This window comes from Chelonia mydas, chromosome 8 (genome assembly GCF_015237465.2).
Source record: "Chelonia mydas isolate rCheMyd1 chromosome 8, rCheMyd1.pri.v2, whole genome shotgun sequence".
Lineage (NCBI taxonomy): Eukaryota > Metazoa > Chordata > Testudines > Cheloniidae > Chelonia > Chelonia mydas.
In genome coordinates, this window is record NC_057854.1 from 71124751 (window position 1) to 71148131 (window position 23381).

A 23381-nucleotide genomic window follows, 5' to 3' on the forward strand; every position below is an offset into this window, starting at 1 on the left:
GATCCTCATTATTTAAAGAAATTTGTATCTAGATGGTTCATTCAGAAAAAGAACGAGAAGAGTTTTTTCTTTATTTCTTAAACTAGTGCAGGTTTGCAATGTAACATTGTAATGTCTGTAGCCAAATAGTTAAATCTTAAATTTAAGATTTTTAATCTTAAAAAACTATATAGCAGCATAAATTTACATGGTAATTTACAAAACAAGTGAGATCAGTCACTTCCCCTGAAGAGCGAAGGTACGTGTTAGTAGTACACATTTTAAAATCAGAGTAAATAACATCACTTAAGAATGCTGAAAACCTTTATTTAAAGGGAGTAAGTTTGCCATATTTTTTTTTAATTCATACATAAATGCATAGTATTTGCACTACCGGACAAATAAAAAACCGCTTTTGGACCCATCTGTCCAATGTTGTTTGGCAAATTAATCTAGCTTCCTCTCCAAATGATGGAGATATCAGCATTTTACCTAAAACGACTTTTTTGCATAAAAGAAACATGCTACAGCTATTTTAAAGCTGATATTCCAAAGCAAAGATCTCTGTATTTTAAAATATCAAAGATGCCTATGGAACTGGAAAGTTCCAATAAGGTAGCTTACGTGGGTACTGCATTATTTTTATGCTAAAAAGTTATTCAGACCTCTTTGTGTGTTAAGAATAATTTACATCTTAAAAATATGAATGTTGATTTTTCAAATGATCAACATTTTATATAATTTAGATAATAACGTAAGAAAGATAATGTCAGCTCAGTCTTCTAGCAGTTCTTCCAGCAATTAGGACATTTAATCTTTGCATTATCTAAACAAATATCTTTACTTTTCACTCTTCACAGTAGGCCAGTTTTATTTTTTGGTTTTTTTTTGCATAATGCAGTAAAGAGTTGTTTTGATCATTATAATCTTCCCAATTACAGAAATTGTAACCATATTTCTATAATTAATAACCTTGTAATTGTCTATCACATCTATTAGAGAATTCAAGTTAGTCAAGAACTGAACAGTGATTTTCTTCATTGAGTTTATAGACGACACCTTTATGGCAGTTATAAGACCATCATTTTTTAATTTAAATGTATATAAACAGCCTCATAATGTGTGTTAATGGGTTTATAACAAATAGAATTTCTGCTTGAGTTTTTGAAACAGAACTTAACAACCTGAGAAAATAATTATAGCTACCTATTCTTAGAGTAACAGGTTTGGAAATGTTCAATCCAACAAATAAAAACACCCCTAAATTTGTAAACATCTCACCAGATGCATGTATCGTAAAGTTATTTCTACATTATACACACAACTTTCACTGTACTGCTATCTGATACAGATGGTTCAAAGTATAAATAGTTCAGCAAGAGCTGAATACTAGGAATGGTAACTTTCAACTCTATTTCTCCTCAGATACAGTTGAGCACATTTTACCATGCATTCAGAAGACAAATTTAGTCTCATTACTTATTAGTTCTGGATGCTGTCAAACTAATTCATTAAAATTCTGCTTTTAAAAATAAAGGGGACATCATGCTGTTACAAGTGAAAGACTTTTAGTCTACAACAGGCTTGTAAATTAGACTTTGTAATATACAAAGCTTTAAATTGGTTCACAAAGCTTCAGACAGAGTTGAAATCATTTTATTTGTAGTTCAGTCTCAGTGATGATTGCAATATCTGAAGCATAACTTCAGAGCCATACTTAGGGCATGTTCCTGACCGAGCAGATTTCAATGCAATGCATTTTTATTTAGTATAGTGGAGACTAATGCAACACTACTAGGTTATGTGGTAACCTTTAACTATTTGACAGATAGTTACTGATTATACAGCAATCCTAAAGAACAGACACCAGGTCACAAAGTAATCTGACATTAATAAACCTACAGCACCTGTATGGAAGAAGTGACAAAAAAAATGTTTTGAACCTTGATAGCTTTTACCAATACAGAACTTCAGAATTATACAGTTATTCTTTCAATGGGACTATGTGTTAAGTTATTTTTAACCTAGAAAAATTAACATTTATTATGCAGAAGAAAATCAATTTAAAATAAATGTGTAGAAACTAACTTGTCAAAAGAATTTTGTTGAATGTTTTTTCAGAACAGGTGGGAAAAAAAAATCAACATCTATAATATGGTCCACTGTTCTAATATTTGCTTTAGCAACTTGGTCACTTTGGGGTTTTTTTTTTTTTTTTTTTTTTAACCTATGAGAATATTTTATGATTAGTAGAAAATCTTTAACAGACACAAAAGATGGAAGATGAAATTGCAGCAAGACAGCATGGCAAACCTGAGAGATCTATTAGTGCATAAATCTCCTTAAAACAGAAAAGAGAGAGAAAAAGAGGCACTAACAAACCACAATAAAAGTTGTCCTCAAAAGTAGTAGGTTATAACAGGGTGGGAAATGTGTAATATACATGTACTCCTCCAAAGCAGTTACTGTCTTTCTAAATATAAGGAGCTGATGTATTTTCACAGCATCAGATTTACTTATGGTATAAAGCCATACATTTGTAAAATTATTACTATGATTATTCTTTTCCCACCCTGGCACAGAATAAACATGAATTCAGAAGCACAGTGGGAGTGGAAAACAAAGAAGAGAAGAGAGAAAAGGCAGCAGAGAAAGACAGAAAAGGTGAATACAGAGCTACAGAAGTGTTTATTGAGCATGCTACAGAGGTAAGCAGAGTACACACAAAATGAAATTAAACGACTGTCAAACCTCCCAACTTTGTTAGAAAATTAATTTTTAATTGTGCCGCTTTCAAACTATACTGAATTTTACATTTCTAAAGATGTAAAAACTTAACTAATAGAAAATATACATGACCTTTTTCTACATAGATAACAGAATCTATGAATCTTGAAACTAAGTACATCAATTTCAAAAAGTATTGGTCATTTAAACAGAATCAGATTAAACAGTTCAGATTGACAGAAGAACTGTTGTCAAATTAATTTGATCTGTAGATTCTGAGCCATGTTTATAGTAAAGTCAGATCGATTTCTAATACAAAATATTTTGAAGAGATTTATTAAAACTGAATATTACAATGCAAGGTAAATTAAGACTAAAGGCACATAAACTTTGGTCCCACCTGGTTGTCAGTTTTAAAAAACTGCCACAAAATTAACCTTCCTGCAAGTGTTCGCAGTACACTTTCTTCATCTTTGAAAAATACATGCACCAGTTCCTGAACTAGCTAGACCAGTCTGCACATGCTCAGAAATCCACAACCATATTCCAAATCTTAGTTACAAACTAAAGATGGCAATATATATTTAAATGCACATAAGTCATGTCAACTTCAAAAACATCTACGAAAAATATTCAACCACAAACAAGACATTACTTAGTGCTGACATTTATATGATACGTCCCACAAGAGTGTGTACAAAAAGGTTAAGATTCCACAATGCTTTCCACATAGGGCTCAAAAAAAAAAAAAAAAAAATCACAGAAATCACTTTTTTCTCCTTTAAGAAATTAATATTCTGTACCGTGTTCATTTTCTCTAATGCCTACATTCATAACTGAATCTAGACCAGAATCATGAAATACAGAAGGCCATTTACAAAAAAAAGTTAAAGTAGCAGAAATAAAATATGCTGTGTTTTAATCTTTCAAAGTAATGTATCTTATCTGATTAAAAAGAAAGGTACGTGACAACCCAATAAGTAATAAAAGAGTTCCAAGCAGGAGAAACAAAAACCTTAACCTTTTTACACACCCCTGCCTAAATATATTTTAATTCTCATGTAACACTGTGCCCCAGCCAACCAAATTCATTTTACTAGCAAATGCAATTCTAGCAACAAGTAGTTTTCCTTTTTAAGGCACGTATGTCAACTAACTTGAAAAACTGTGGGCTTAACTTGAAACCCTTTTAAACAAAATGATGTTTCTCTAAACAGATGAAAAACCAACAGTTTAATATCACTGCTTTTCTTTTCTTATGAATGTTTTTTTTTTTTAAAAACAACCAAGGAATGATAACAGCATGAAAGACAGAAGTCAAACTCTGGTCCCCACTCTCCTGAACAGTCAATAGGTGACGACACTGAACAATGCGATACACCTTCATTTTTTATCTCCCATTTTAAATTGTTGATTTCGAGAAAGAAACTCTCAGATGGTGATTTTCTCCAAGATTGTAATTATGCAGATCAATCAAAGCCTGAATAGCTTCTTCCACTGTTGACATCTGAAGAAGTGCCATCTTGTGATCTCTTCTGAAACAAAACAACAACATTAGGAACTCAACCAATACTAAATAAGGGCCTAAAAACCTTTCTTCCCTCTCCAGAAGAGTATTTTTTCAAGACATTCTGTTAAAACATATGAAGTCAATCTTTTGTTCAAAACATAGGGATTCAAGGAAAACGTGCTTACTGAAAAAATTTAAATGCTTTCACAGTGCCTCCAGTGTTAGCAAACAGTGTGCGCAGATCATCTTCTGCTACTGATGGTCTAGAAAAATGAAAAACAAAAACACACATATAAGAATTAATTATCAGTGGATCTAGTATTTTATGGCTTATGTGAATCCCACCGGCTTATTGTCATACAACACTTACGGAATATTAGACAAGTGAAGAGTTGCAGATGGAGGGAATATATTCTGAAAATTTTTTGAGCCAGGTTTCTTGAAGCGATGCAAGGGTGAATTACCAAAATCTTTAGTTAGCCCTTGGTCATCAAGTCCCTCTCGAGGTAGCTGTACTGTCTGATGCTTGGAAAGGGTAACTCGAATAATCTTCCCATACATTTTTTGTCCATTAAGATGACTCATGGCTGAAAAAGACAAGTTTATTAAATTCAGTGCTACATTTCAACACCCTGCAAGGATGGCATATACTTTCTCATTAAATCAGTGATTTCAGCCAACACTGCAAGCTAGAAAAATAATTCAATTTCAAAGTTAGTTTGTAAAGTTTTCAAAACTGCACTGCTATGTTTAGCCATGTATTCAGTAAAACAAACATGGAAACACAACCCTATTTTATTCTGTTATTTGAATGGTCCAAATAAGTTATTCCAGGTGAAAAAGCCCACCATGACACTAACCAACATACACACCACTACCTAGTATTATGCTCAAACTTATTTTCTCTGATTTAATTGTGGTATTTTTGCATGTGCTATTGTGCTGATATGGCCAGTGTAGTAGCAGACTGATGTCCACAGGGTTAGATTAGAATTTGGAGTTAATGTTTAGTTCAAAAAATAAATTAAACTTCTTTCTCCTCCTCCAACACTATTATTCTGTTCACATAAAGCAGCACATAAACATACGATTTTTGGAATACAGAACGACTTGATGTAATAAGTTTTCATGTCTCATGGATAGTCTGGGATCTGAGAAAAACTAGAATAAGAGTAGACTGACATATATGAACATGTTCATTTGAATTTCCACAATATTATTTCAAATACTTAAATGTACAGATTTAAATGAGGCATAAATTAATCTAATCTTACCCAGCTGTGACTGGTTCCCATCTGCCATCTGTATAAGAGCACTGTCTTTCTTATTGTATAAAATCTTCACACGCTGCACATCCCCATAAACACCTTTTTTAGAGTCAGAGAGGTAATCCAAAAGAATAATTAATTTTAAGTCTAATCAACTAAACAGCACATTTTGACATATCAATGAAACATTCAGACATCAACAAGATCACCCACTCAATCTCAACATTCACACAAATGAATAAAGAAGATCAAGATTTTGAATAGTGAATTTTGAAAAGAATAAATTTTTGATAAACCCTCAAAAGCTATGTGAATGATATTAAATTAAAGACCATGCAAAATATATTAGCATGCATTAAAAGAAAATCTTGTGTCTATGGAGAGTTTTTAAACAGCAAAAGAAAAATAGCAAAAGATTTACTATTCAACTTTAAGCCAAAAGTGCTAGCTAAAAATAAGAATTAAGGTGAAACAAAAATTAAATCAATAATAAAAGTATAGTGCTAACAATAACATACCGAAGAGGGTAAACAGACTTTGGGGCGTAACCATCTTTAGAAGGAGAGAAGAGCAAGCAGCGTAAGACAAGAAGAGAGAAGAGTCGAGGAAGAGCGGAGATGAACAGATCATCCATAACGAAGGGTGGTTCCCGCAGAATGGTGAGGTGGTCATGGATCATGGTTCAAGGCGGTTAATTGGGGCAAGTTGGTCCGAGGAACACATTTTGTTCAAGCACAGAAGCATGAACATAGGGAATGAAGACAGGGAACGTAGACAAGGATAAGGAAAATAAAGGATAAGACGGGGGAGGGCATGGGAATTTGAGGAAAGACAAGGAAAGGGAAGGTGAACACAAAAGGAGAAGGATGAAATGGGGAAGGGAAACAGCAATGCAGAAGAAAAAAAGGAAGTGGGGAACAAAAAAAAAATAAAATATAGGTCAGTACATAGGAAATGCAGGAATTTGGTCAGAAAATGGTTGGTTTATGTACTGTACAAGGAAAAAACTGAGTAAAATGTTGTCACCCAAGACAAATATGGGTAAAGTACATCCATATCAAAGAATAAATTACAGCATTTCATCTCAACATGAAAAAAAAAGCATGCAATAGAAATTTTAAACTTTGAACTTCAAGTGCATAAGCATGGCTGGGTATGAAATGCCGGCAAAAAACTTTCAAAATGGCACTCTGATCCAAACATTTTAACATGCAAGACTGTGGATGACAAAATAGTAACAAATGACAAATAAGCTTCATGAATCATATTAACAGAGGCCAGTTAAAAATGAAACAAGTATTCCAACTAGACAAACTGCTACATCAAACTTCCCACATTTCATACCAGCTTTCACAGCAATTAAAAAATTGTACAAGACAGTAAAAATGCAAAACTAAATAAACCCCCTTAGATTTTAGAGTTAGCAAGAAAGGTAACAGTATTAAGGTGAAAAATGTTTTTGAAGACAAATGAATAATAACTGCAAAGAAAAAATTACTAAGAGAGACTGGAAGAGTGCCTCGTCAAGATCTTTGGGAGAACCTTCAAAGAAAAACGTGTTAGAGCAGTTCACATAAATTAAGATTTTAAAAATGCAGTGACACATAAGCATGAAATGAAGCAGCAAATAATTAGAAAAGAAAAACACAATTCTACTTTACATAAAATATAATCTACAAGTTAGAATACATTTTGTTGTTTTTGTGAAAATATTTAAATTACAAATTGAAAACCAAAAACATGCAGTATTTACCATATTTTTCTTAGGAAAAATAGGTAGCCAAATATCAAAGGATATTTTAAGTTGTTAGCTACCTAGGAAAACAAAAATATTTAACTATAATAGAAAAAAATATAAAGTTTATAGTTTCAAAATTAATTTAGACATACAAAAAACAAGAAAAAATACTTTGATCTTAAAGTATGCAAGTGAAAATAGAGGCAAGTGCAAAAAAATGAAAACATTCACAAATGAAGTGTGATTAAAAAATAAGGAATAAAAAAAGAGTTAATGGTTTCACTGACCTCTTCATTTAAATTGCTAACCAGGAGGACTGTATTGCCACCAGCTGAGACTCCAGGCATACCCACTCGGCCTGCAGCAGCAGCAGCTGCTGCAGCAGCAGCATTCGGAATAGCCAAAGGACTCAGCGCTCCTGGAACAGCTGCAACAGGAAGCCCTAATTTTAAAATAAAGCATATTTTACGAAATACACACAAGTCGTTTAAAAATATCTAAATCAGAAGTACAAACACTATTGTTTACACAAAAGAATTCATTCCACGATTCGTATTTTCCAACGCTTAGTGAAATGGATCAGTAATAAATATCAGGAGAAAAACCAGGGTTCTCGCTATTTTTCTTGCTTCAAAGCACTTCTTACGCCACTTCACTTTTCTAAAGACCATTTTGTTTTCAATCAAATGCAGTTCTTATGAACCACACACATTGCTCTTTTTTCCTAGATTAAAGCAAAAATCCTCCCTAATAATATCTACAGTATCTGGTTTAGAAAAGGTTCAGAAAAGGGCAACGAAAATTATTAGGGTATGGAACGACTTCTGTATGAGGAGAGATTAATAAGACTGGGACTTTTCAGCTTGGAAAAGAGATGACTAAAGGGAGATATGATTGAGGTCTATAAAATCATGACTGGTATGGAGAAAGTAAATAAGGAAGTGTTATTTACTCCTTCTCATAACACAAGAAATAGGGGTCATCAAATGAAATGAACAGGCAGCAGGGTTAAAACAAACAAAAGGAAGTATTTCTTCACACAGCGCAGAGCCAACCTGTGGAACTCTTTCCCAGAGGATGTTGTGAAGACCAAGACTATAACAGGGTTCAAAAAAGAACTAGATAAATTCAGGGAGGATAGGGCCATCAATGGCTATTAGCCAGGTTGGGCAGGGATGGTATCCCTAGCCTCTGTTTGCCAGAAGCTGGGAATGGGCGAGAAGGGATGGATCACTTCATGATTACCTGTTCTGTTCATTCCCTCAGAAGCACCTGGTATTGGCCACTGTTGGAAGACAGGATACTGGGCTAGATGGACTTTTGGTCTGACCAAGTATGGCTGTTTTTATCTTCTTATCAAAATGATCTGAAGAAATCTTTTTGATGTTTAATTAATCTTGTTGCCTGAATACACCAGTCAAGTCTGTGAAACTAAATATTAATGCAAGTTGTCTTCACCATTATATTTCCTTTATATTACCCTTTGGTATTAGTTACTTTCTTCACTTCAACTTGATGCTTTAGGCTAGGTTACAACCTTGCAAAGCAAGGCAAATAGAGTAGCCTGCATATTACCCATCGCGTTAGGCTCAGTGGGGGGGGGGGGGGGGGGGGGGGGGGGGGAGGAGGAGGAGTTCCAGCCATGAAGACATAGGAATATTCAGTCCAGGGACATAGCTCCATAGTGGTAATCTTCCCTAGCCTCTCTGCCTCCTAAGAATGTTCATTCAGGAATTCAACTGCCATTGGCCACCTGCACTACAGCTCCTCCCCTCCAAAGCAGCTACGGCATTGTACAGGGATACTATTAATTTATGATGGGTTTTCCCAGTGGAATCCCTTGGGTACATAGTGAGCATACTGTCACCCGAGGATACAACTTCACAGGATGGTGGGGAAGGAGTGTGCCCCTGTGCTATGCCTGCACTACCTTTTACAGGTAAATTAGATGTGCTAGTTTTATTTGTACAAGTACATTTTATTTAGTCTCCAACAAATAAAATGAAAAGACTAGCACAAAAATCATAATTGTTCAAATTATTACTTTGTTCTACTGCATGTTATTTGCCACTACTGCACTAGGCCTTGCAGATTTCACAATGTAGTCTTCTGATGCCTAGATGATGATACTAAATAAAAATTTAACACAGTAACCTTGACCAGTTGGGCCCACTAACGCATCTAAATAGAAATCTTTGCTTTGTAGATGAGAATTGAGTTTTCTCCCTTCTTCCTCACAAGTGAGTTAATTTTGTTTAAAAATAAAAATAAGGGAAAGGCAAAAGAATTCTCCAGTCTCAGATAGTGAGTAAATACTGAGCAGCTAATTGTGACCGTACTCGTCAATAAAAAATAAAATATTCCCAACACTACTAAAAATAGATATTGTAGCAGGAAGAAAAATGCGGAGGTGTAAAATAAGTGTGGTTACAAAGTTTATTTCACACAAAGTAAGTAAAATTTCCATGCTCCACCTCATTAATCATGTTTCTTTTACAGGGGGGAATTTATGGGAGATAAATAATTAACACATTGAGATTTTACTGTGCTGGACAAAAGGACTAGCTAAGTATATAATATTAATTTATTGTGACAGAGTGGGATAGCCAGTAACTATTATGCAGTAATGGTAAAACAAAACAACAAAAACCATGTTAGGGATAGAGATTAATTCTGAAAATATTTTTATGGCATTACATAAATCCAAGTTATATTCTCCTTTAAAAAACATGTTCAGTTCTGGTCATTCCATGTCAAAAGAGATACAGAAGGGTTGAAAGAAGGGCAATTAAAATTAATGATGTGAAAGGATTTTCAAAAGAAAAGAGAGTTTTAAAAAGGTATTTGTCTAAAGCAGTGGTTCCCAAACTTGTTCCGCCGCTTGTGCAGGGAAAGCCCCTGGTGGGCCGGGCCGGTTTGTTTATGCACTGGCTGCCGCTTCCAGCAGCTCGCATTGGCCTGGAGCAGCGAACCGCAGCCACTGGGAGCTGCGATCGGCCGAACCTGTGGACACGGCAGGTAAACAAACCGGCCCGGCCCGCCAGGGGCCTTCCCTGCACAAGAGGCGGAACAAGTTTGGGAACCGCTGGTCTATAGTGTCATAACACAGGTATACAAAATAATGAACGCTACTGAGAAGGTTAACTAGGCACTCCTATTTAGTCCCTCTTGTAACTCAAGAAAAAGGGGAAGGAGGCATCTAATAAAATGAAAGGGCAACACGTTTAAAGACAATAAGAATGCTCTGGTTTTTAGCACAATGCGTAGAGTTTAGTGGGATTCAACAAGGGATTAGACATTTTTATGAATAAGAACATCCAGTTATATTAGAGAGGCTAAATATGTGTAAATGGACAATCAAGCTTCAGGATATAAGCCAATCACTAGCTATCTGGGGGTTAGGAAAAAACTTCCCAATGGACACAATATTGTATAATTGTCCATAATGAGAGCTGTCTATAATCTTCCATTGAAATGTAGTACTGGTCGCTGTCAGAGAAAGTATATGGGATTAGACAGCCCAATGGTAGTTCAGCATGGCAATTCCTATATTCCTCAAAATCCACTTTTCACTTTCTTTTCCACAGTTGACCTCCATGAAAATTTATACTGCTACATACAAATGTATCAATAAACAACAGAAAAGTAAGTTAGATGTAAAAATGATGTGCCGAAGTTTTCCAAAAGTCATAATTAAAGTTGTGCCCTGAATATTTCAAATAGTAAAGGGCAGAGAGGCATCTGGCAATTAACTGATTTCCCCTTAAATAGCTATGTTCTGCTGTTATATCACAGAAGAAATGCACAGATATCAGGCACAGTATTAGAGCAACAGAACCAGCCAATAAAGAGGCTGAGATAAGTGAAAAAATGAAAATATATCCAAAATATTGAACACTATTCAATACCTCCAGTTTTTCACATATCCCATGGAAGAAGATAAGGTGAACCCCTCATCCCCCAAAGCTACAAACCAGAAAGAACATAACTTTCATAAAAGTTTGTAGAGCAGACAGAAAAAAAAATATCTATTTGCTTACAAGATGAAAAAATGTGTTCTGGAAGTCACATTGATGCACACTTGGAATCCCATAATGCTACTTTCTGTCTCCTCAAAAACAGTATCAAAACTGTATTTTAAAGAAAAAAAGTACGCACAACCAATTCTTAAATAAATCTTATTTCAGAAAAAAGTTTAATTATAATAAAATGTTATTTTTTATCTTGAAAAGACTGATTGTTAGGATCAATTGTTGTATAAGTTGGATGAAATTTCAGGAGAGACCATTTGTTAATCAAAAACTAAGTAATTCCTCTAGTACAGGGGTCAGCAACCTTTCAGAAGTGGTGCACCAAGTCTTCATTTATTCATTTATTCACTCTAATTTAAGGTTTCACGTGCCAGTAATACATTTTAACGTTTTTGGAAGGTCTCTTTCTATAAGTCTATAATATAAAACTAAACTCTTGTTGTATGCAAAGTAAATAAGATTTTTAAAATGTTTAAGAAGCTTCATTTAAAATTAAATTAATATGCAGAGCCCCCTGAACCGGTGGCCAGGACCAGGGCAATGAGAGTGCCACTGAAAATCAGTTCACACACACGTGCCATAGGTTGCCTACCCCTGCTCTAGTAATTTGGTCATAACATTTGATATTTGTAATGTAGTTCCAAGGGGGTGAGGAGGTGACAGGGAGAACTATGGGCTTCAAATATGTAATTTGTTTTTAAAAGTTTTTACTACTCCCTGTATTGTGAGAGCCACTACATTTTTGTGACAGCCATAAAAATGATACATTTACTCTCCTTGCTAGCTATATTGCAGTAGTTGATTTAAGTATACTTTTGAATTATATTAGTATTTTGGATTTTTGTGATGTAAATAAGAGGAAATAGAGCAATGTATAAAACTTGTCCCCCTAGGAAACGTATTCTGAAAGAATTTAATTCAGACATTAAAAAAAATGCAGAAATAGATTTTTATATTGTACATACCCATTTTTCATGTCTGTTTTCGGTAAGCTCAAGAAGTGTAGTTAAAGAAGGTCACATATGCATACATTAGCTGCATAGTAAAAATTCAGTAAAGATGCACAAGACAAAGGGGCACAATACTATGTGCCCACTGCACAACTGTTTCCATGTGAAGTGGTAGAAGCCTAGCACAGTTTAAACATAGGCCATTTTTATCTATGAAAATGCCACAACACTAAAGAATCACTGCAGGAGCTAGAAACAGTAGCTTTGTACCACTGGAAAGCAGAGCTTCCCAATGAGACTTAACACCCACTTCTAGTCCTCAAAGGTCCTGAAATAATAACATTTTAAAGCATGGGAAAGCTATTTCCAGCCCTTTTTAGAGGTTTTTTACAGCTAGAAATGGAGCCCTCTGAGCCCTCTACAGCTACAAATGTAGTATCTGATATTTTACAGGTAAAGGGATAAAAAATAGTCCCAATAATATTTTTTAAAACAGTCCTAAAATATTATTTTTGTATCCCCTGTGCAGACTACACAATGGCTTTCTTCTGGGATGAACCACATAACTCACCTTCTAGTTTTGCCATTTGCACAAGGCAGCCATTCCTAATTTATGCTGGAAAACATTTTAAACATACCAAAACATATTCCTGTGCACCCTATATATCCAGGCATACAATTTATAACATATAATAATATGTAGCTACATTTATCTTTTCTGGTTTTGTATCTCCTACTATTGCATATCAATCGGTTCATGTCAAAATGCTGTTGTGTTATCAATTTGTACCTGAGGTAATAATTAAGATACCAGTACCTTCAATGGAAGAATAAACAGAAGCAAAGTGAAACTACCAATATTCATCTAAATGTCCTTACTAATTAAAATTCCCCACCACTACTGAAGGGCCTTTTCCCCTCGTAGAAAAGATATATAACAATGATTCTAATTAGAAATGATTTTTCTGTGTTTCCACAAAGCTTTAACCAACCTTAAATATACAGGTTTGATCCTGACTGGGGCTTCCGTGTACTACTACTATATTAAAAATAACAGATGACTGCATTTTTATAATGTTCTTAACAATTAGCATAGTAAATCAGAATACAAAGGAACAGCTTACCAGGACCTGAAGCGGAAGCTCTCCAAAGATTATATCCTCTAAAGTAGCGTTTCTCAAATGCATCCACTGGGGCCACATGCGGCCACCAGGGGCTTTTCTTGTAGCCACAGCCTCCTGGGCTGTGATGGGATGGGGGGAAAAATAGCGGTCCCTCCTCCTCCCTGTTGCTCCAGGATGCACCACCTTGGTGTTGATTGCTGGGGCCGCCAGTAGGGGTTCGGCCCTGCCCCGCCCCCCCCAAAGACTGTTGGGGCACAACACTGGAGGAGCAGGCAGCAGGTGAGTTCCCCACCTTCCCAGGGGTTGCGGGACTCAGGCATTGGCTTCAGCCCTCAGGTAGTGGGACGGCAGGCTCTGGCTCAGGGCTTCAGGCTCCAGCCACACGGCTTCAGGCTCCATCCGCCGACCACGGGGCTTCAGGCTCCAGCCCACTGCTGCCTCTCTTGCCCCCCAGCAATCCTTCTCCATTGCCCCTGCCCCCCTCTACCTCCCCTGCCCCCCCATCTAGGGCTTAATTTCTCCCCCGGCTTGCCAGGGCTAAGTAAGGCTGCTGTGAAAAGTGATACTTGTATGTTTGTTAATATCACCTTTCACAACAGACTTACTAGCTAGCAATAAATAAATTACACTGATTTGGACATGTATATATGCATATTTATTTGTTCTTCCTAACGCATTTTAGGAAAAATTGCCTGAGCGGCCACCAGTAAGAGTTAGTGGCCGCACTCTGAGGCCACCAAAAAGATTTGTCCTGAGAACCCTTCCTCTAAAGATCCACATTCTTAAGTCTTGTGTCCTCACACATGCACCTTCAAGAGCTGACTAGCAAAGCTTGTATTATAAAGTTTAGAATCCCTTAGATGGAAACAATTAAAGCATGTGTCTCAGGAGACATACATAGCACGTCATAGCCTTTTATGAGTAATTCTTTTTTTCAATCTAAAAAGATCTAGGTTTCTGGGGAATAAAATGGAATTACAACTCAAACAAGGAGCAGGATAAATGAATCAATCTATAGGAGGACCCTCCAAATAAAAGCAAGTTCTTTCTAAAAAGGTGACTATCTTTTAATAATCTCTATAAACGAAGAATGAAATGCTTGAAATTTGTCCCTATTAATGATTTAGATCAATCAATAAAAGAAACACCTTATTTTTGCTTTTATTGGGTAAAACTGGCACAAGAGATAGCCACAGTCTAGAGGAGAAAGGGAAATAAATATTTAGTAAGAATAAATTAGAGTCTGGATGATGTGGGGGACTGATAACAGAATACAAATTCACCCTATTGCCCCTGATTCAAATCTGGCCTGCGTAGGTAAGCAGTTGTCAGTCCAAACCGTGCTGGACAGCTTTTCCAAATAAAATAAGCAATCACAATGAAATCATTTTTAGCGATCTCATCAGTGAGGTTCCAAGTTTGTCAGGGAGGTCATGGATTCCGTGACTTTTGCAGCGGCCCCTGCGGTTGGCCTGGGTGCTGCCTGAGCAGCTCAGGCAGCCCCTGGGCCAGTCGCACTGGCAGCTGCTGGGGCAGTCTCAGGCCCCCCTGCCCCCAGCAGCAGAAGTTTGAGTGTGGTACTGCTATTCTACAACAGATAATTACACAAAAAATGCCCTTTCAAAACGGTTGCTATCTACTATTATTCTCAATGGAGTGAGGTGAACAGTTCCCTCTTTCAAAATGGCCACCAACTCCTATTGGGAACAACAGAAATGAAGCCAAACTGCCTTCGTGGAAGATGATGGCACCCTATCCAGTCACTTCTTTGTGGTATTCTCTGCAGAACATTATTCTTTAGTCCTTGTTGAAGTAACCAAGTTATGCAGGATGACGGCAAAAATGAAAATTATTTTCAATAACTACTCTCTGCACAATATTGACTTGACAGGAAGGTTAGGAAGGGGAACTCAGGGGGGATGTGAACGGAGAAATGTGAAGGACAATAGTGAGGAGGAAGTGGTATGTATGTATGGAAGTGAAATATGGAGCTTGGAAGTTAGGAGATAATGGCCCTAAAAGTTGTAATAAAGTGAAGGTTTATAATATACATCTTCAAATCATTAGAAATATCACATTGTAACATTCTCTTTGGGATTCTTGTTTAGTGTTCATACATGAACATTTTAATTAAATAAAAAGGAAATTCCCAAATCAGAAATATGTTAAACTAGAGTTAAGGTTGAGAGTACATATCAGTAACTTAATGGGATGGTCAGATCACCCCCCAAACGAGCATTAAAAACCCAGGATATTTACAGTTAATGTTACCCTTAAAAGAAACCCCAAAAAGTTAAAGTATGAAAATCAGTTAGGAAACTCTGCCCTGCAGTGATACTGATAACAAAATATATAATGTCTTTAAACATCAGTTTATCTAACCTGAGACCACAAACACTATTATGCATTAGTTATAACCGTACAGTTATTGCACAGCATCATTACAGGGCAGAGTTAAGGTTATTTGGATGCCTTTACAGTGTGTTTCTATATCTGAATTTCTTTAAATTTTAACCTTAACTGAATATCCAGTGTTTGTAATACTTCTATAGACGATAATTATAACATCACTATAATACTTTACACTTACATTACTATATCTAATGAACCTTAACTCCAGTTTGTATCTTGGAATATAGAATACACTGATATTGATCGGATATAACTGCTTACATATCAAAACACAGCTAGTGGTCTTCCCTGTATAGAGGATTTTTCCTATGTATTTTTTTTTTTCATATCATGTAAAAAATACATGCCACTCCAAAGGAACAACTATTCCTTTTGACAATTCACCTGAAAGCACTCCATTCTGTCCATTAATGAATTTTCCTTCTTTCAAAAGATAAAAGGCTCATTAAAAAGATATCCAATTTAAAATCTCAAGGATTTCTGATCACCTCGTTCCTTCGCGGCAGAGAATGCAGTATATGAATGAATAATCATCTGCCAGGGCCAGGATTATCTTTTTGGATGTCAGGTTTCTAACTGATTATACAGCACAGAGACTTCATCGGTTAGAAGGTTCAGAGAAATTACACATCCAAGGAAAAAAAAAAGTGATCCTTGTTCTGTAGATATTTACAGCTGGCTATTCTGAATTATCAAGTAAAAATATTTTGATAAAAACCATGATCAATTTGTAGTATGATACACTGGTAATTAATCAACAGAATAGTATACATGATATGGAGCGAATCTTAATATATTTCAGCACAGTGACCCTGCATTCATGAATTTGCACTTAATCTTTCTAGATTTATGGATAACACATTTTGGGGGTGGGGAGGTTGTTTTTGTTTTTTGCTATTAGAGATGCAATCTTACCAGCTCTTTTTGCAAAAGTATACTTGGGCACAGCACATCAATGTTTTTTAAGTGTACATATATGTTGCATAGTGAGCAGTATTTGTAAACTAACATTTTTATCAGAGAGCTTAGAATCATTAAACAAATTAAAATCTTATAAAATAGAAAAGAAACTGTTTATATTAGGCTAAAAAACATGAAAGTAGTGCTAGGCTTGTGGTTAATTTACTTGACTAGGACTCAAGTTCTGGGTTCAGGTCCCAGATTTTCCACAGACTTCCTTAGTGACCTTCTACAAACTCAATAACTCTGTGTTTCGCTTTCCCATGGGTTTGGTCTGCCTTGTATACTTACAGATTACCTGTTTGGAGCAAGGATTATGTCTTAATATGTGTTTGTACTATACCTAGCACAGTGGAACCTCAATCTCAGTCCTCTAGGCCAGAGGTGTGCAAACTACAGCCCGCGGGACCCTCCTGCCCGAGCCCTGAGCTCCTGGCCCGGGAGGCTAGCCTTCAGCCCCTCCCCTGTTGTCCCCCCTCCCCCACAGCCTCAGCTCACTGCGCTGCTGGTGCAATGCTCTGGGCAGCACAGCTGCAGAGCCGCGGCCTGACCCGGTGCTCTGTGCTGCGCAGTGGCGTGGCTAGCTCCAGCCGGGCGGGGCAGCTGTAGCACCGCCAGCCACTGGTGTTCCAGGCAGCGCGGAAAGGCGGCAGGGAGCGGGGGGGTTTGGATAGAGGGCAGGGGACTTCGGGGTTGTGGTCAGGGGTGTGGATAGGGGGCGGGGTGCAGTCAGGGTAAAGGTCCTGGGGGGGACATCAGGGAACAGGAACAAGAGGGGTTAGATCGGGCAGGAGTCCCGGGGGGCCATCAGGGGGCGAGAGCGGGGGTGGGGGGGTGGAGGTTGGATAGGGGGCGGGAGCTGGTCCACACCTAACCGGCCCTCCATACAATTTCGGAAACTCGATGTGGCCCTCAGGCCAAAAAGTTTGCCCACCCCTACTCTAGGTACTAGTGTAATACAAATAATAAAACACATATTCCCAAATAAAAAACAGCTTGTCAGTGTCCTAATAAAACCACATGTAGAGTGATACAATGGTTTTCCACTTATACAGTTTTAGATTCTCTACTCCTGGACTTTAATGCTAGTCAGACTGCTAAAACTATATTTAACTTTTGAAGAAGTGTCTATTAGGGCTCAACCCTTACATTCAACATGTGGTTATGAATTAAAACTTCTCTTGTAAAATCAGTAAATGATCTTGTGATAAATTCTCAAATATGTAATAAAATGAGCCATTGTGTCAGAATTGAGCCCTTATTTTTCCTATCAGAGTTTGGTGATCTCACCCTAGCTTCTACTTGTACATATGAAAGTAGCACAGTTTACTATCTGTTCAAAAAAACGAAACAAAAAAAGGTCCAAGAGTACATTAACATGAGTGTTGCAGGTCAGAGCTGAGGTACATATGTACAGCAGTGTGGAAAAGCTTTGACTGCAGCTATAATTATATCTGGCTAAATCCAGTGGAGTTATTCCTTCACTTTTATAAACACTTACTCTGCGAACAGAGCCTGTCATGTTCCCCTTGACAAAAGCCACACAGACTACTAACCAAGTTGACTTTTCCTGAGATATTCAAGATAGGCAGTAGCAGGAAGAACCATCCAAGATTCCACTACAATCAACAAAATGTTTTTAAAAAAGAATTGAGGAAGAGGAGTGAGATAGGACTAAAAAATAGGCAAGATCATTGGTACAGTATTAAAGTTATTCCTGTTCACCATTTTTTCTCACCCCCTCCCATCTTACCATCACCTCCAATGATCTTTTAATTTCTTATTATTTTCTCTTCCTTTTCTATTTCAACCTCAAGTACCTTTACAAAAATGCTATTCATCAATCTGCACACATAGCCATTTAATCAATATCATGATCATTATTCTATCCTAACACCCACTTCATTTTTAAGTCACTTGAATGTGTATACTTATACTGTAAGCTCCTCAGATGGGGACTTTGTTATATATTCTATATTCTATAAAGCACCTTGCTTATTTGTAATAGGGCTATCGATTAATTACAGTTAACTCATGCGATTAACTCAAAAAATTAATCACGATTAAAAAATGTGCCAGATGTGCTAAACAGTCGTATGCCCCTTCATGCTTTTGCCACCATTCCAGGGGACGCTTCCATGCTGATGATGCTTGTTAAAAAAAACAAACGTTAGTTACTTAGTGACTGAACTCCTTAGAGGAGAATGTAGGTCTCCTGCTCCGTTTTACCCGCATTCTGCCATATATTTCGTGTTATGGCCGTCTCGGATGATGACCCAGCACATGTTGTTCATTTTAAGAACACTTTCACTGCAGATTTGACAAAATGCAAAGAAGGTACCAATGTGAGATTTCTAAAGATAGCTACAGCACTCGACCCAAGCTTAAGAATCTGAAGTGCCTTCCAAAATCTGAGAGGGACAAGGTGTGAAGCATGCTTTCAAAAGTCTTAAAAGAGCAACACTGATGCGGCAACTATAGAATCCCAAACCACCAAAAAAGAAAATCAACCTTCTGCAGGTGGCATCTGACTCAGATGATGAAAATGAAAATGATCCAAAGCAATGTGGACTGACGCATAATCAAGCAGAACTCGCCATCAGCAAGGACACGTCCTCTGGAATGGTGGTTGAAGCATAAAGGGACATATGAATCTTTAGAGCATCTGGCATATAAATATCTTGCAACTCCGACTACAACACTGCCATGCGAATGCCTGTTCTCACTTTCAGGTGACATTGTAAATAAGAAGCAGGCAGAATTATCTCCTGTAAATGTAAACAAACTGAACAAGGAGGAGGACTGAGTGGGCTTGTAGGCTCTAAAGTTTTACATGGTTTTGTTTGAATGCAGGTTTTTTGTGTTTTTGTTTTTTTTCCCCCACATAATTCTGTGTTTGTAAGTTCAACTTTTATGATAAAGAGAATGCACCACAGTACTTGTATTACGTGAACTGAAAAATACTATCTCTTTTGTTTTTTACTGTGCAAATATTTGTAATAAAAAATAAATATAAAGTGAGCACAGTACACTTTGTATTGTGTGTTGTAAAAGAAATCAATATATTTGAATATGTAGAAAACATCCCAAAATATTTAAATAAATGGTATTCTATTATTGTTTAATAGTGCGATTAATTGTGCAATTAATCGAGATTTTTTAAATTGCTTGACAGCCTTAATAATAAATAATACTGACTAGCTTTTATATAGCACTTTTCACTTGTACATCTCAAAGGGCTTTACAAAGTAAATCTGTACATTACACCCATTTTATAGATTGGAAAACTGAGGCACAAGAAAGAGACATGTCTTTTCCCAAGGTCATTCAGCAGGCCAGCAACAAAGCCAGGAACTGAACTCAAGGGTCCTGAGTCCCAATCCAGTGACCTATTCAACAAAATTAACATGGGGTGGGGGGAGGGCGGGGAATTATATCAATCTCCATACTCATGAAATAGATGATGGTAAGGGGAATTTATCATGTACCTAGGTTCTATTAATTTTCTATTAATTATTAAAATAATTTGGAAAAATCATTTATGGTTTTTAAGATGAATTTTTTAAAAATCAATTTTTCTGTTTGCCAGAAGCTGGGAATGGTGACAGGCGATGGATCACTTGATGGTTACCCGTTCTCTTCAGTCCCTCTTGAGCACCTGGCATTGGCCACTGTCAGAAGCCAGGATACTGGGCTAGATTGATCTTTGGTCTGACCCAGTATGGCCGTTCTTATGTTAAATAATTTTGTCATTAAATAGTAATTTAAATCTTATTAGAATAGGATAGATCTTTTAGAAGTGCCTCAGTCCAGTCTATGGGGGGTGTGAACTGTAGAGCACCCTAAATACCCTGTATAGACCCTGCTGGCATGAACTAAAAGGTACCTAGTCCGTATTAATATAGTCCTTTTTGAAACAGACTACATCAGTGCCTCATTCAGTGCACAGAAAGAACAGTGCTCACAGAGTAGTTTCAATATTTTGTTTTCTCCTCATTGTTCATTGTGTGCCCGCATGCCTTCTTTACTGCACACTAATTAAACTCTGCTCTAAAGACAGAATTATCAATTTCCTCATGGGCTTTTCTATGGCAATCATTACTACAGTATCTGAGTACTTCACATTTATTTTCATTACAGCCTGTGAAATGAGGGATTATTATCCCCATACTACCTATGGGGAACTGAAGCAGAGAGAAATTAGAAGTGTTCACTAATTTTGGGTGCCCAATTTGAGACTCCCAGAACCTGATTTTTTCAGAGAACTTAGCATTCTATATCACTGTATATTTTCAAAGTACAGGTCCCAATGACTTTAATTGCAGGTGTTAGTGCTTAGAAGCTATACAACTCAGACCTTGGGGTCTCAAGTCAGGCACCCAGAAAATGAGGAACACACAATTACTGACCACCGTGGAAAGAAAGGTTTAAGCAATTTGCCCAGCATCTCTTAGGAACTCTGTGGCAGGGGAAGGGATATAAACCAATTCTCAAGGGACCATTCAACTGCTTTAACCATAACACCCATTCTCTTTGTTCCTACAATTCCCTATCTCATTCATTACACACCTTCCAACTTCTGCAATAAATATGGCAGAGATTCTACAGACAATCTCTTTTATTACACAACCCTGATTCCTCCCCAGAGCAGGTCCATCCTGTACACTGAATAAGACAGAAGCCCTCTAGAATAAATGGTATGCGATCATTTAAAGATTGTAGCATATGCATGTACACAAGAGGGCCAAATTAAGGTTACACAGACAACCTTAATTCTGCATTTCCTAACCTCTGACTTGACTTATGCTCAAATAAATTTGTTAGTCTCTAAGGTGCCACAAGTACTCCTTTTCTTCTTGACTTGATTTTGCAACCCTACTAATGTTCTTTTAGCAGAGTTTTGCACGTATGTGTAAATTTGCTAGTTTTTAAAAAGCAAACTGAAGATACAGAAATTCAATCACAGAGTTGGACAGACCTTTGCTTCTTGAGCTTCCCTAATCTGGCCTTGTTCTAGTCCTGTCTCTTCCCTACCCCGGCTCCCCATCCCAGTCCCATTCTCATCAGGTAACCAGTCTGTCTCCACTCATCAAGCTTCTCATTCTAGCTCAGTGGTTCTCAACCTATCTACCATTATGCAGCCCACAATGTGTTATATGGCTGCATCCAATACTACCTATATGGCCCTTAGGATGTCACATGGCTGCAGCTGTGTGCTGACTGGGCCACAGGTGGTGCACAGGCCACAGGTTGAGAACCACTGTCCTGGCCCCAGTCTCGTTGCCCAACAAATCCTTGTCATCCTTCCAGTCTGTCTTGGTCCCAGTGTCCCCACACAGCCACTCCCAGTTCTCCCACTTCAACCCTCAGCTCTTTGTTCTCAGTCTCCTTCCCAGCTTCCTGCCTCTCTTCATCCAATCTTTCTCCTCTCGCTCCCCCACTCACATTCTCCACCCCCACTGGTGTGATGGCAAAAGGCACAGCCCTGACACAAAGATCACACCCTGTCAAATTTCAAGTCCCTGCTCTAAAGTGAGGGTGGGGTGGGGTGTGGAGCACTAAACTTTCTCAAAAGAAAAGAGCACCAGAATTTTTTAACAAGGCGAAAACAAACGTATTTTCCACTAGCCTTGTTCTCAGAAATGGCTGAGCTATTTTGGCTAAACATTTAAAAACAAACAAACATTCAGTATGAGACAGATATCTGGCATGGAAATTATCAGCCCAAATTACTGAAGTTTGGCCAACTGACAACAGGGTCAGAGCAACTGAAATCAGAAGTGTTGGGCAACTTCAGTAATAGGCGGTGCTGTCGGCTCTGCCTATAACCAAATACTTCAAAACAGAATGAAGCACTTTACATGAATGGCTGATCCTTCCTTCTAGCTTCCCAACTCCAAAGGAAACAAACAATAAGTGGGTAAGATAATAAACACACCACAGTTCACTAGGTATTGTAAAAAAATCTCTAACTCCAATCTGAACTCTGCTGACAAAATGAACCCTAAAACTTCAAAGTATAAAGGACATCCAGAACAGGAACTGGGTAATGCTTACTAGTTTATGCAATCATGAAATTTACAGGGTTGATACCAAATTAAAATGATAAAACAAAAACAAGATATAGTGTATTAAAAATTTCTCTCTCAAAGCATAAGTACAGTAAGTACTGAATGTATCGTCTCTACCAACAAGCAGAGAAGACCGTTAGAAGCTATGACATGTTTATGCACTGCTCAGGGAATCTCAGTTGCTTCTTCTGATGGGTTCTAATATCTTATCGGCTCTTGAGATTGCATACCAGAGCACTAGAGATAAGAGTGCTGATCTATATAAAGGAAAAAAAATGCAATAATTATTAAAAATAAAATACTAAGATGGAATTTCTTTATATACATGGTCTCCTTTCTGTTATCTGTTCTTTTATTTCTTTGGTATTTTTATAGAAGTTACAGGATGACACTTCTTCCTCAAAGCAACATGTCATCTTTCTTAGTTGAAGAAAATGGACACTGCAAACATGAAAGCAAGCAAAAATTTCACGACCTGCTTACAGTGCCAATAAGGACACAGATTCTGTTCCTGCTGAAATCAATAGAAAAGCTTCCTTGACTTTAACAAGGCCAATATCAAGTCCCAAAGATTTTGCCATGAGGTGCGCAGGATGAAAGGAAGATACTTT

At 37.2% G+C, this 23381-nt stretch overlaps 1 protein-coding gene across 7 annotated transcripts in view; it reads right to left on the minus strand.

Annotated features, from left to right (window-relative positions):
• Window positions 1-285: 285 nt before the first annotated feature.
• Window positions 286-23381, minus strand: part of PTBP2 (polypyrimidine tract binding protein 2) — a 117007-nt gene continuing 93911 nt past the window's right edge. For 4 of the 7 annotated variants that reach the window (XM_043521472.1, XM_037906132.2, XM_043521473.1 and 1 more), the window contains 6 exons: window positions 7510-7664; window positions 6003-6036; window positions 5491-5583; window positions 4587-4803; window positions 4402-4479; window positions 286-4241 (listed from right to left, as the gene is read on the minus strand). In XM_043521472.1, the coding sequence (XP_043377407.1) occupies window positions 4109-4241; window positions 4402-4479; window positions 4587-4803; window positions 5491-5583; window positions 6003-6036; window positions 7510-7664 (710 nt within the window). In that variant the 3' untranslated portion in view covers window positions 286-4108. The remainder of the gene's footprint in view (window positions 4242-4401; window positions 4480-4586; window positions 4804-5490; window positions 5584-6002; window positions 6037-7509; window positions 7665-23381) is intronic. The other 3 variants (XM_037906130.2, XM_037906129.2, XM_037906128.2) reach the window with 3 other exon arrangements.